Below are 12,643 nucleotides of genomic sequence, written 5' to 3'. Positions count from 1 at the left end.
AGAGTATCCTTTTCAGGGGCAAAAAAGAAGTTTCTCCCCCTCTACTTATAGCTAAAACCACGTAAGGCCAAGCCTGTAGAGCTTAAAAGGAAAAAATGCTGCAACACTTCTAACACCCTTATTTTTCTGAGAGAGTAGGAGGGTGTACCTAAACTCACATGTTAAGGAAAATAAAACCTGGAAGATAGGGACTATCTGGTTTTGCTTGGGTTTGGGGGTTGGTGGTGTATTTTTTTAAAAAGATAATAAATTCACACATTTGGATTTTTATAGGCAATTGGAACCTGAAAAGATAACTTATGTCTTTGACCCACAAAAAGATTATGAAATTAATTCCTTTCTCAGGAAGACAGAACTTGATTGCTAAGTATGATTTATTCTTCACAGCGTCTCAGGATCTTTAGTGCTAGGAGAATCTTCTTGCCCGTGGCTGGCTTCTCCCCTGGGTACTGGCACACAGTGCCTGCACCCTTGTCTCCCCCCTCCTCTGTAGCAGCTGACCCCTGCAGATTTCAAAAGGAACTGGTGATGATCGCCTTCACTGGGAGAACTTTGCCTTTTCCTGATTCAGGTCTCTTATGTGCTCTCTGACCCAGATAATCTGAAGCTGCAAATGGCAAGATGATAATTTATACAACAAATAGATATTAAGTGAAAATGTACTTCCACATCATTCCAAAATTCTGCTGGCCTGATGTCCTTGTCCAGCGTTTGGCTGCTGGCAAGTTTAATGCTCCGTTCTTTCTCTTCGCTTCAGATTCTCCACTGAACTGGTCTTTGGGTTGGCTTATTTTGTTTGCTTTGACTTTTTTTAGTAAAATCACCATGATAAAGACAAGACATGCATCTGCGTTATCAGACAAGATGCTGTGTTTGTAACAAGAGAAAGTAGCTCTGCCCCCAGGTACACCTTCTGTTTTTCAGAGTCACTGGAGCCTGTTTGTGCTCCCTGGGACACTTCCCCAGGGACCTCCTGTGCGGTCCGGTCCCTGTGTGGCTCCCGTGGCGCAGGGTGTACGCAGCAGGTGGGCCGGCACGGAGGAGGCACGGGGAGCTACACAAGGAAATAATCCAGGTCTTTGGGGAGTGGGGGATGGTTACAGCTGCTGGGAAGTGATTTTCATAGTCAAACTGAGTACATCAGAATCCAGGCATGGTATTGCTGACCAGTGGTTCATCTGGGAGGCTGCGAGCAAGTGCCTACATTCAGGATTTGTTCTGTCTTAAGATCCGTTTCGTGCCGGGTGTAGATATACGTGATCTTTTCTGGGGTGCTTTAACTGATAAAGGGGAGTGAGGACATGACAACGTATCTGCATCTTCTTTAAAAAGGAAAAAGAAAATCCCACCTTTTGTTTTGTTTTGGTGGTTTTTTTTAATCCTAATGGCATAATTTGGGAATAATGAACAAATTAAGAGTCTTTCCATACATTCAGCTTATGTTGCTAACTCTGATTTCAGTAAGAGTGACTGTGATACTGTAATGCAGATTTTAAAACTGGCTGAGGTATAATTGGGTTTTGTCTGCAAGTATAAGCTCATCCCAACTGATTTAAAGCAGAGTCTAGTCCCAAATTGTGTCAGATGTTTCCTAGTCATTACAGCCCACCCATCCCAGCAGTGTTTTCCTTTGGCCTGACTGCGGGTGAGGGTGTATTCGGGAGTCATACAGCTGTAGAACAGCTCTGTTGGAAAGGGACCTGGAAAGATCATCTGGTCCAACCTGTCACAGGAGGGGGAGCCTAGATGGTTATCTGGCACCCTGTCCAGTCACACCTTGAAAACAAGGGGACTCTAGCACGTTCCTGGAGAGGTTGTTCCAGTGATTGACTGTTCTTGCTGTAAAAAATGTCTGTCTTCTCCCGACATGAAACTTCCTGGTGTAACTTGTACCCCTGGCCCCCTTGCCTTCCTTCTGTGGCCCCAAATTACTTCTTAATTTCTGGTTGCTCCTGTCCTCTTTGGCAGAAAAGCACATGCACTAGCATCAGCAAGTAGTTTTTACCATGTCAGTTGCATAAATATTCACAAGCCACATTATATATGCCAGTTCTCTCTAAAGATACTTTAAAAAAAACTCGAAGAGATATAAGCAAACTTTCTTTCTATTCACCTTGGCTACCATCTTAGTACCATAGTATGAATATTGAAAATTTAGTTTTATGGAACAAGTTGCTATTTAGATGCAAACTGCTTATGTATATTTAGCTGGAGAACGCGCAAAAGAAGTGCTGTGTCTCTCCCATTGCTCTGCACAGGCGCTGCAGTACATCTTGCCTTGGGTATAATGAGTTGCAACGTTTAGTTATTCTAAAGGTATGGTACAATAACAGATTACTGTTGTTCATATCTGTGTAATAATTGAAACTCCCTGATCATACTTTCCATTTTACACATTGTCAGAACCTTGGACCTTAATCTCGCTCTTTGATTGACAGCCGTGGCCAGGGAAAGAGCACTCGTATTGTTTGTGATAGTCGCATCTGTTCAACTTGATTCAGTTGAGAGTATTTGCATATTCTTAAGTATTTCTTCTGAGAGGACCTAAATCCTTCTCAAGTGTTTGATGCATTTTTGAAATTCATTCATAAGGTATCTACATGCACTAATAGTTCTGTATAATATTGCTGTGCATAATCTGACAGATAAGGCTAGTTTTTTAAACAAGGTATTCTTTGGGGATGACATATTACATTCTGACTTATTCTACTGGGCGGAAATGTCAAGTACTTTGAAAAAGGATGCTTGAATGTTTTGATTGAATTAGTATTCTTTATTCAACACAAATTGTCAACTGCAGTAAAATGTAGTCTTATTGTGAGAACATTTTTCAAAAGAGTTAACAGCAGTGCTTTTTTGTTTTATTTTTGTTACTAGAGCTGTATTGCATATAATTGTTCCTTTGCTGCTGGTGCTGATATTAGATTCTTAGATGCATTTTAGATTTTCTGAATTGTTAAACTGTGAGCAACACCTTCATCTTGAAATACAATGTAGGCTTTTATCTTTTTCTTTTTTTTGCTTTTTATTTTTTCCTTGAAAAATTTTATCAATATTTTTGGAAACATTGTCAACCTTAATTTCAGAAACCTGTCACTCTTGCTAGCACATGTACAACGCTACTGAGAAGTACTATTGCTTTGAAAAATATTCAGGCATTATGTTTGAGCGTTGAACATAGATAGCAGTTCAAAATACCAATTTGATGGCTTCATGCCGCTATGTAAAGAAATACATGTGTGATTGAAAGCCATGGTTTCCATAGGTTGGAAGTCCTACTCCGGGACTATCCAAGTTTGGACAATACTAGTCCAGTTTGCCACAGAAGGAATGGAGATCCGTTCCCACTTGCTGAAATGGATGTGTGCTGTGGATGCTGCCACAAGCTCAAGCTGTTGAAGATCTAGGATCTCATATGGAAGGCCACTGATCGCAATGAATAACCTTTTTTTTCTGTTGCAGTAAGGAAACATCCAGAGAGCCATTAGTGGCTGACCTAGCTTAAGAAATGGACTTCTGTCTCTAGAAAGGACCATAGCAATCCCTGCTGCCTGTGTACTGGAAAAAAATAATTATGCAGGCTTAATCAGTTTTTTTTTTTTTTTTGTGCACGTGCAGGTTTTAGTGTAACAGCACCTTTTGCATAAGTTTTGTTTTTCCTTTGTTTTCAGGAATCTCCTTCTGGACGCAGAAAAGCGCTTGCCACCAGCAGCATCAACATGAAGCAATATGCAAGCCCCATGCCTACACAGACAGATGTCAAGTTAAAATTCAAGCCTTTGTCTAAGAAAGTGGTATCTGCCACACTACAGTTCTCTTTGTCTTGTATTTTCCTGAGGGAAGGAAAAGCCACGTAAGTTGTTTTGTTTTTTTTAAACCAGATAGCCTGCTTTGTGTTGCTTTTCAAAGAATTCTTTGGATAAAGAGCTCTTTCTGTATACAATGGCAGAATCTGAGAGTATCCTTCAGCATACCTATCATTCCTGCCATACTTAGTTTCTTAGCTGAGTAAAAGTAGTTTCTTACTCTGATTTTAGTCTTGTGTTCTTCAGAGACAAACAGCTTGTCCTCTACCCTTACAGACATTTTAAATAACAGCAGCTTAAAAATATCTACAGGTCTGAAATCAGCAGGAATATACGTTTGTGTGCGTGTGTGTGTTCATCCAACAATACCTTTAGCAGACTGCAAGGGAAATGTAAGAAGGAGAACTTACTTCTATTTCACCTATTTCTATTTTACAAAGAGTGAAAGAAGGACAAAGCCAGCTGTAAGGTGAGAGAGGGTGGAGTCAGAAGTAAGATTTTGGGTTGAACACAAGAACATCCCATGAAAAGAGTTCAGCTGGGCACTGATCACCACTCCTCCTACTCACTCGCTTGGTTCTGTCCCTTATTTCAACAGCCTTTGAAGGGCAGAGGGTACAGATAATTTTTGCAGATCCTATAACCTCTCATGCAATTTCTGCCAGATTCAAAATGCCAGATGTTGAGAACTTTGTGTGGCTGGAGGATGGATGGTTTGTCAGCCATCCTGTTTTGCTTTTCCTTTTTGTCTCTAGAATATGGAAATGTAACAGTGGCAGAACAAAAAGAGGTAGATGGGGAAACTACTGCTCTAGTGGTTCTTTTACATCTTTTTAAATTTATTTTTCCCTCCAAAGGGCTGCTTACTTCTAGCGTACAGTATTCTGAATGCACTTGTAGACACTGCCCACTGCAATACAAGTGCCCCAACACTGTTTCATGAGCAGCTTTAAGGTATATACTTTGACACAGAAACGTTTTTTGCCTGCGTGCTTTGAAAACCACACGTGCATTAATTACTATTAATTACTATTACTGTTTCCCTTCTCTCATTAACCTGTTGTGAACCACAGTTTGTCGTACCATATAAGAATTACATTTTGAAGTATTTAGCTGTGGTTTAATGTGACATTGCAGCTGAAAATGGGAATGAAAAAGTATCTGATAACCTCTTCGCTTTTTTGAACAACCAGCATCCATGAACTATACAGTAGCTAGCTATACTAGGCTCTTAGTGGGGTTTGAGGCCATAATTTGTAAAAGCTGATCCATTTAGCATCACATGTACCTTCTTCTCGTTGAAATCAATAGATTTCAGGCTGGAGACTGTAATTCAAGTAGAGCGTAAGTTAACAACAGGGCTTTAATATTGCTCTGAACCGTGGACCTGGAGGGGCGGGGAAAAGCAAAAAGCTGTGGTTTGTGAAAGCATTGGTTTCTAGTGTGTATAAATAGAGACTGTCTTACTAGTCAGTATAAAAGAGAGAATTCAGGTACCAGATACATGAACGTGCAAGACAAGGTAGCTAGGCCAAGGCTTGCTTACATCCCTTATAAGCTGCAGTAGTTTCATAGAGTGAGAGGCACTTCTATTTTATGCATTTTATAAAGAAAATACTGCAGCCTATTGCTGTGCAATACCAAAAATCATCTTATTTCTAAAACACAGGTAACAGTATTTTGAAGTATGGGTGCAGAAAGGACAGTAAAAAGAAATAGTACTTCAGAGACTTTTTAATTTATAAACTTTATGTGAACAGGTGATGTACAAGATCTGTGTGCTAACTGCTCCCAGCTTTTTGTCTTGGTGCATAAAAAAAACCTGCCCGTCAATGCACTTATAGGATGCTACATTTTTTCCCCTGTGCTTAAAGAGTCGATTTGACCTATTGGTTATCAAAACAGGAAGATGAAACCTTGAGGATTCTTCATGAACAGAAAGGTCTTTGTGACTTCTGATAGTTACTGATTTTGTATTTATTAATACCACTCCAGTTCATCAACACCTTTTCCTGTACTGTGGGACCCAACACTGAACGCAGTACCCTAGATGCAGTCCGAGTAAATGAGGGTCATGACTTCCCTCAGTCTGTGGCTCATGGTCCTGTTTCGGTGCATCTCAGGATGCTTTTCCCTCCTTTGGCTGTCAGGGCGTGGTGCCGACTCTCCTAGAGCTTGCTTGTTACCAGGGTCCCCAGACTGTTTTCAGCAGAGGTGCTCCAGGCAATCCCCAGTCTGTCCTACTGTAAGGAGCCAAAAAAAAAAATTATTAATCCCAATAAACCTATTGAAATGGTTTTAAAAGAGAAGAGGTAAGATTACTGTTGCTCCAAGAATGACATCATGTACTTCAAAAATCTTGGGGTTTTGTGAAACAAACATAGAACATCCATATCTCTGAATCTCTGCCTGCTGTCACCTTTTCATCAAACATACATTTCATATGAAAGGTACAGTTCTGTGAAAGATATGTGTGTATGTGATACAGTCAAATAAGAATTGAAATTGGGCTTTGATATGTAATGGGCTTTGATCTTGTTAATGAATTCAGATATTTAGAAAAGGAATTTTAATTTCTGTAACAGTGTCAGAGTTCTGAATGAATGTAGTGCTAGATGTCACATGCAGCATGTGGACAGTAGGTCTGACAAAACATTTCCATTTTAACCGAAGACCACCAGATAGGGGTTTACTAGCATGTCTGGGCTGCTTTAAAATTTTAGGAAGCAGTCGTCAAATTGACTCTTCTTGCAAGGCAGCACTGGTTTTACCCTTTAGAATTTTGTTAGTATAAAACTTTCCCTTCAGAAATCAATATACGTAAATGTACTCATTTTGTTCTTTCCCTATACTCAAGATCAGATCTGAGATCAGAGACTTCCCTGAAGAAAAAAAGAAAGCATAAAAATATTTAAAGATTTTTTAAATAATGTGTCAGTATCAGATGTGGTATTAACAGGCTGCATTTTAATGCCTGGTTTGAACTCTGTTATTTAGGGATGAAGACATGCAAAGCCTGGCTAGTTTGATGAGTATGAAACAAGCTGATATTGGAAATCTAGATGATTTTGAGGAAGACAATGAAGAAGATGAAGGAAACAGAGTGAATCAAGAGGAAAAGGCTGCAAAAATTACAGGTTGGTTTTGCCACAGGGATAGTAAAATATAATTCCTTTGCTACTTGCCAGTTGCATTCCATGGATTTTATCCTTACGCTATATTTGTATTTAACGAAATCTCAACCAAAATAAAATTTAGGATAGTTTGATTGAAGGGGGACCCATTCATAACTCTGCAAAGTTTAGTATTTGTGAATACGAGAGCATTGCTTTGAATGTGCATGTGTTTCTCCTAATTTTAGGAGAGAATGCACTAAGTAGGTAGCATTTTAGGGAAGCAAAGAACCGGTATGAACAGAGGAGTAAAAAGGTGGAGGAAAAGGGTCAGTGAGTGAAAAGACAGGAGGATGAGCTGAAGTGAAAGAATGAAGACAGTTTGTGGGAATAACTGCGAAATGAGTTGTGCCATGGGTAGGTGCTGGGGTTCTGCTCAATAACATGGTAATTCCAGGCGGCATACTTCTGCCTTTTGGTTGGGGGTGCTTCATGGAAATGGAATCAGGAGAATGTTAAAGGACTTTAACGCAATTTGATGGTAAGGTTGTTTGAAGTGAGATAGTATAACCACATTGGAATTGCTGATGAAAATGGTTAGTGTGTCCAGGATAGCTGAACTAATCGATGCAAGTCAGATCAGGATGTCGTGATGTTAAATTGTTGGTAGAGATCATTATGTAGTACTGCTCCAGATGAGTTCTGTAGGAACTTTACTTTAGATTCTTTACTGTAAAAGAATCAGGGAAAGACAAATTAACTTCTGGTGCCAGCCTTCATGCCTGGCAGTGCTCTTTAAAAATGTTTGTTGAACTAAAGGGATCCTTCTTTAAGGTGGGGAAGAGCATTCCAAGCAGAGAAGTGAATTGTCAAATACGTTCTTGAAAACACAGAGGAACGTTGGTTTGCTGTTATAGAACATTACTTTCATCACTTCTTTTTGAGCTTTCATTGCAATTGAAAGGTTCAGCCTGAAGTAGTTATTACTTAGTTAAACTTGGTGTTGTGAAAAGATGCAAATTTGTTTTCTCCCCGCTTTACATATTCCATTAAACATTTTGTACCCTGACCAAGTCTCTACTTATGCTGTATGCGTCTGGTGCAGAGTAGATTGGAAAGTCCAGAATGAATTATTTGAGAAACAGAGATAATGTCTTCTTGGTCAGAGAGGCGACATGTATCGGTCTGGCCACACTGAAATCATTCTGCAAGGTCATCTTCTCATTTCTCAGTGTAACCTGGACAATTCAGGTGCGGGTCAGAACACCAAACCCAGGCCATCCGATTGTTCAGAGAGAAGAGAAGCACACAGAAAGAGGTGGCTAGGTAAAGTCTGTATGCACGGTTGTGCAGAAGTGTTTTATTGAGAACGCCTAGACACTGCACTGAGGACTGCTATGGAAAACCCAGGTGCAGAAGGACATCAGTTAAAAAGTAGCAGATCTTGGTCTTCAACTTTAGTGATTTTATTTTTTTCTTCAGCGTTCAGCATCTAAACAGGCCAATAAACCATTCCTGAGCAAGCAAAAAGCTGATGTAGATTAGACTAGTCTGTCCGCTGTCCTTTGGCTACGTAGTGAACATTCCTGGAGACAGGGAGGGGTGAGCTGTCTGATGTGCCACACAAGGTCCTCACTCGAGTTGTTTTAGAGGCATTTCAGCTTTCCGTCTGTTGTTATAAAGGCCAAAATTACCTGTTCTAAGCAAACATTACGACACCTAGCTGAAAGGCAGAAGCAATGCTCCTGAACTACAGTGTATCTGCTCATTGTGCAGCCTGTTCTGATGAGACCAGATGGGAGGGTTGGGTTGGGCTTTCTGTGGATGCATCACTAAGGGAACCTGAGCGGGGAAAGGTCAGCCTTGGACTTTTTCTTGTGTTGGCTACAACATCTGAGTTGCTTCCTTAGCCTGGCTAGCTTTTCCCACATTAGACAAGGAGAGGGATGGGAGGGATGTGGAAGGAGAATGAGTGCACATAGCTTTCCTAGCAAATGGGAGAACGTAAAACACAGGACAGTAAGTAAACATTAATAAATAAAATTTAAAGGATCTATTTCAACATGTGTTCAAGACGGGCAGCTGGAGTGACTCCTGTAATAAATATAATAAATGGAAAAAAGAATAAAACGTAAGGAGAAGAGCTGAGGAACCAAGGGAAAAAAGGTGGGAATCACTGCAGAAGAACGGAAGGAAATACAGAAAGAGGGAAATGAAGCAAAACTGATGTAGTGAAGTACTCTTTCTAAAATTTCTATCAAAAATAATTGGGTTTGCAGGATCCCCTAAAGTTAATTGAGGAAGTTACATAACCCTTTTGAAAGCTTGCTGCTACCAACGTTTTCTCATCTGCTGCTGTGTTAGGGTGTTGGCAGCTGAGCAAGCTGGAATGCCTTCACTGACTCAGAGTCCCCTGCGGCAAATCATTGCACCTCAGTGCGCCTGTTTTCCCAACTGTAAAAAGGGGGCACTGGCTATAACCACCTCACGGGAATGATGGGAGCATGACATGGTTAATATTTGTGAGCGAGCTTTGAAAAAGTGAAGTGTGAGTAGTAAAGCAGAAGGGGTTATTATCCTACATTTGGCTTAGTCTTCTCACAGAAACGTTGGATGTCTTGATGACTGAAATCTTGTCCTCAAGTCACAGCTGCAAGATTGGCTGCAAATCTTTGTCACAGAGATTGTTCCTTTTCACAGCGTACAAAAGATTATTATTTTTTTTTTAATTTGGCCCAAAGTTGCAGCTTTATAGGTGAACAAATATATCCACCGCTAGGAGAACAAGGGAGACCTGCTGCATGGGGCTGTAGGTGGTGCAGGTGAGTTAGGAAACGGTGCTCCTCTGCCTTGATGCGTTGCCTAACTTGGGGTGAGTATCTCTGCCTCTCTTTCTTCAGCTATGAAATAAGTGGTGCAATACTGACCTACCTCAAAACCACTGTGAAATTTGATGTGGTCAACATGGGAACTGTTGTCATACAACTGACCTTAAGATCAGACTGAAAGATGTTTTCCACTCAAAGCACTACTTTTCACGTAAAAAAACCTCTCTCGGCCACAGGCTTTTTTCCCCTTCCTTCCCAATATTTCTTGCTTAATTTTTTTCCGCGTAAAAGCTTTATCTCCACCTATCTCTGTTTTGTGTGAAGCTGATAATGATGTTTGTAGCCATGAAATATGTTTCAAATATTTTGTTTCTATGTGTTAATATAGATTAATTTAAACCTCTCAGAATTATCCTGTCCTTAGTCTTCAGTTGAAGACAAGGCATCCCAACGTACTTGAAGAAATATGGCTCATAGCTCACAAACTCAGGGTGGTTAGTAATAAATGCATTGCTTCTCTTAATGTTTTAATTGATACTTAAAGCCTCATGCTGAAGTTGATAGTTGCCTCCTGCTCCATTTGCACAGGAGCACGGTGACTGTCCTGGGGCACCACATGGACTCAGCAGTGTGGCCATGTGCTACCGATTGCAGAAGTCTGAATCCCAGCATATTTCAAGAGCAGGCTTCTGCAGAGCAATTTGTGTAGCCCTTTCTTGCCATTTGGGAAACCGTACCTCTGATGTAAACTTCTGGTACATTTGCTCTTTTTTGTCAGTAGCACCACGCTGCTTAAAGAAAAAACAAACACAACAAATGAGGAGCAAGAGAGAAGGATGAAAAAAAACACACCCGCCTCCAAACCCTGAACCAGTGATTTATGTGACATACTTGTAGAACAAGCTAATATATGTTTGTAGATAATGAGATTTATAAAAGATAATATAGGACGTAAATCTCTAACCTACCATTTCTACACTCCAAAATATGACATAAACCATTTAATATTGTAATGAGAAACATTGTAGTGCATATGGATGTTTGGGTTGGCAGATGGGACCAGGTGATTCAGACCACATCAAAGAATTCCCTCTTTTTAAAGCTCTGAACTTAATTTGTTATTTTCTGACAATAAAAACTGAATAGTAATTGTTTTGGGTTTTTTTTTTTTCCATATGCTGGCATAATAAATTGTAAATCATGTCAGCATCTCAGCCTGGTTTAAACTAGTAATTCGTTTGCACTAGTATTTTATAAGGTCAGCTCTGTTTTATTTGAGTATAGCAAAGTATTTTCCATTGTGTATCTTGACTCTTAAAAATTCCCAGAAGATAGTATTGCATTGTTCTGATCTCTAAGGTGTACACGGCGTTGCATACTGAGAAAGTTAGGAGTTTTGGGGCAGTTTTGGTGTTACTGCTTAGGACACTACTCTTGTTTTGTTGGAGCTAAAAATAAGGAAATTAGGATGGTGGAATCAACTTTGTGTAGATATAAACATAATCCCATCTAAGCTTTAAGGTCAAGAATAGTTAAGGAGGTGTGCTTAAGAGGAATTCTGCCGTGGCTTTGTCATCGTCACAATAGGTTATGTCCGATAGATATTGGCAGAATAGATCATTTCACTTGGTAATTTGCAGATTGGCATATCTTTGCAAAGCAGTTTAAATTTGGGAAAGAAGTTTTTACCCATATGACTGAAATATTTTCAGGTTCTGGACTCTGCTTTTGGCTTCAGGTTCTTTATCCTGTCTGTGAAGGCATGAAATGAAGAGTTGTGCCAGTGTGTTGACTGGTGAAGGTGTTGCTGGGTGATTTAAAATCACGATTCCCCCTTGCTAGGAAGTTCAGGTTGTCTGTGGGCACCAGCAGTTGGGACAATCACAGCGCTACTGAGTTTTCAGCTCAGTCAGGCATCTTGCTGCTTGTAACTAGTGCATAGAACAAAGTCTATGAGAGCCAGCGACAAACACTCGCTTTCCCAAACAAAAGCCACATGAGGAAAAAGTCAAGTTCAGGACAGCAGCGAACTGAAAGCGTTAGGAAGTAACCTCTTGTGTACACAAGGAATTGAAGTTTGAAGGAAATCCAAGAATGATTGGCATGAGAAGTGTGCAGTAAAGGCATCTAAGTGGCTTTAGCTTCACTGATGACACCAGAAGACATTATCCATTTATTTCATTGGGAAGAGACGGGAGATGAAAAAACCTGTCAGAGGGGCAATGATGTTCAACAAGCAGGATCATCTCTCCTGCACAGGCTTCTCCTGCCTGTTTGTCAGCTGGAAGGATGAGGGAGACTCCCCACAGTAAGCTATGCATGAGGCCTTTCAGAGATGCCCCAGGCTCAATCCCCATTACTACAGGAATTTATTTGTCCAATGCTGTGGATGGGACTACTTAAGGGGGAGGATCAGAGAGGAATTTTTCCCCTTGGGCCAGAAGACACTAAGACCTAGTTCGTTTTTGTTTCTTGCTTTCCTTCCAGAATTATGGGGGCGTCAATGTCTTGGCTAGAATTAAACATTAATAGATTTTAAAAATTATTAGTTCATGGCAGTTCAGAGCTTTCCACTGTGGATAGCAGGTGAAATAGGATTTTACCAAACAGTAAGGTATTACTTACATAGCATGTCAGTGGCAAATTCAACCAATACATACATTCAATATGCATTCTCATAGCACAATACTGATCATATCTTTTAGAACTATTAAATAAATTCAGCTTGTAGGTCAGAATGTAGTGGTGACTGAGTGTAAATGTTAAATAATCAGAATGTGTGTGTATAAATAAATAAATACAATATATAAAATACATATGTATGCATTGGTTTTCTGTAGCTTTAAGGTTTTGAGAGAGAGATGAGTTATTCTGGGGCTGTTTTGTGTTAATTGAC

General features: G+C 40.1%; 1 protein-coding gene across 13 annotated transcripts in view; it reads left to right on the top strand.

The window, feature by feature from the left end:
• The window catches only part of EHBP1 (EH domain binding protein 1), a 226,642-nt gene that overhangs the window by 84,544 nt on the left and 129,455 nt on the right, over window positions 1-12,643 (top strand). For all 13 annotated transcript variants that reach the window (XM_040598120.1, XM_040598132.1, XM_040598131.1 and 10 more), the window contains exons 6-7: window positions 3,672-3,853; window positions 6,804-6,943. In XM_040598120.1, the coding sequence (XP_040454054.1) occupies window positions 3,672-3,853; window positions 6,804-6,943 (322 nt within the window). The remainder of the gene's footprint in view (window positions 1-3,671; window positions 3,854-6,803; window positions 6,944-12,643) is intronic.

This window comes from Falco naumanni, chromosome 6 (assembly GCF_017639655.2).
Source record: "Falco naumanni isolate bFalNau1 chromosome 6, bFalNau1.pat, whole genome shotgun sequence".
Lineage (NCBI taxonomy): Eukaryota > Metazoa > Chordata > Aves > Falconiformes > Falconidae > Falco > Falco naumanni.
This window is presented reverse-complemented; position numbering and strand designations above follow the sequence as displayed.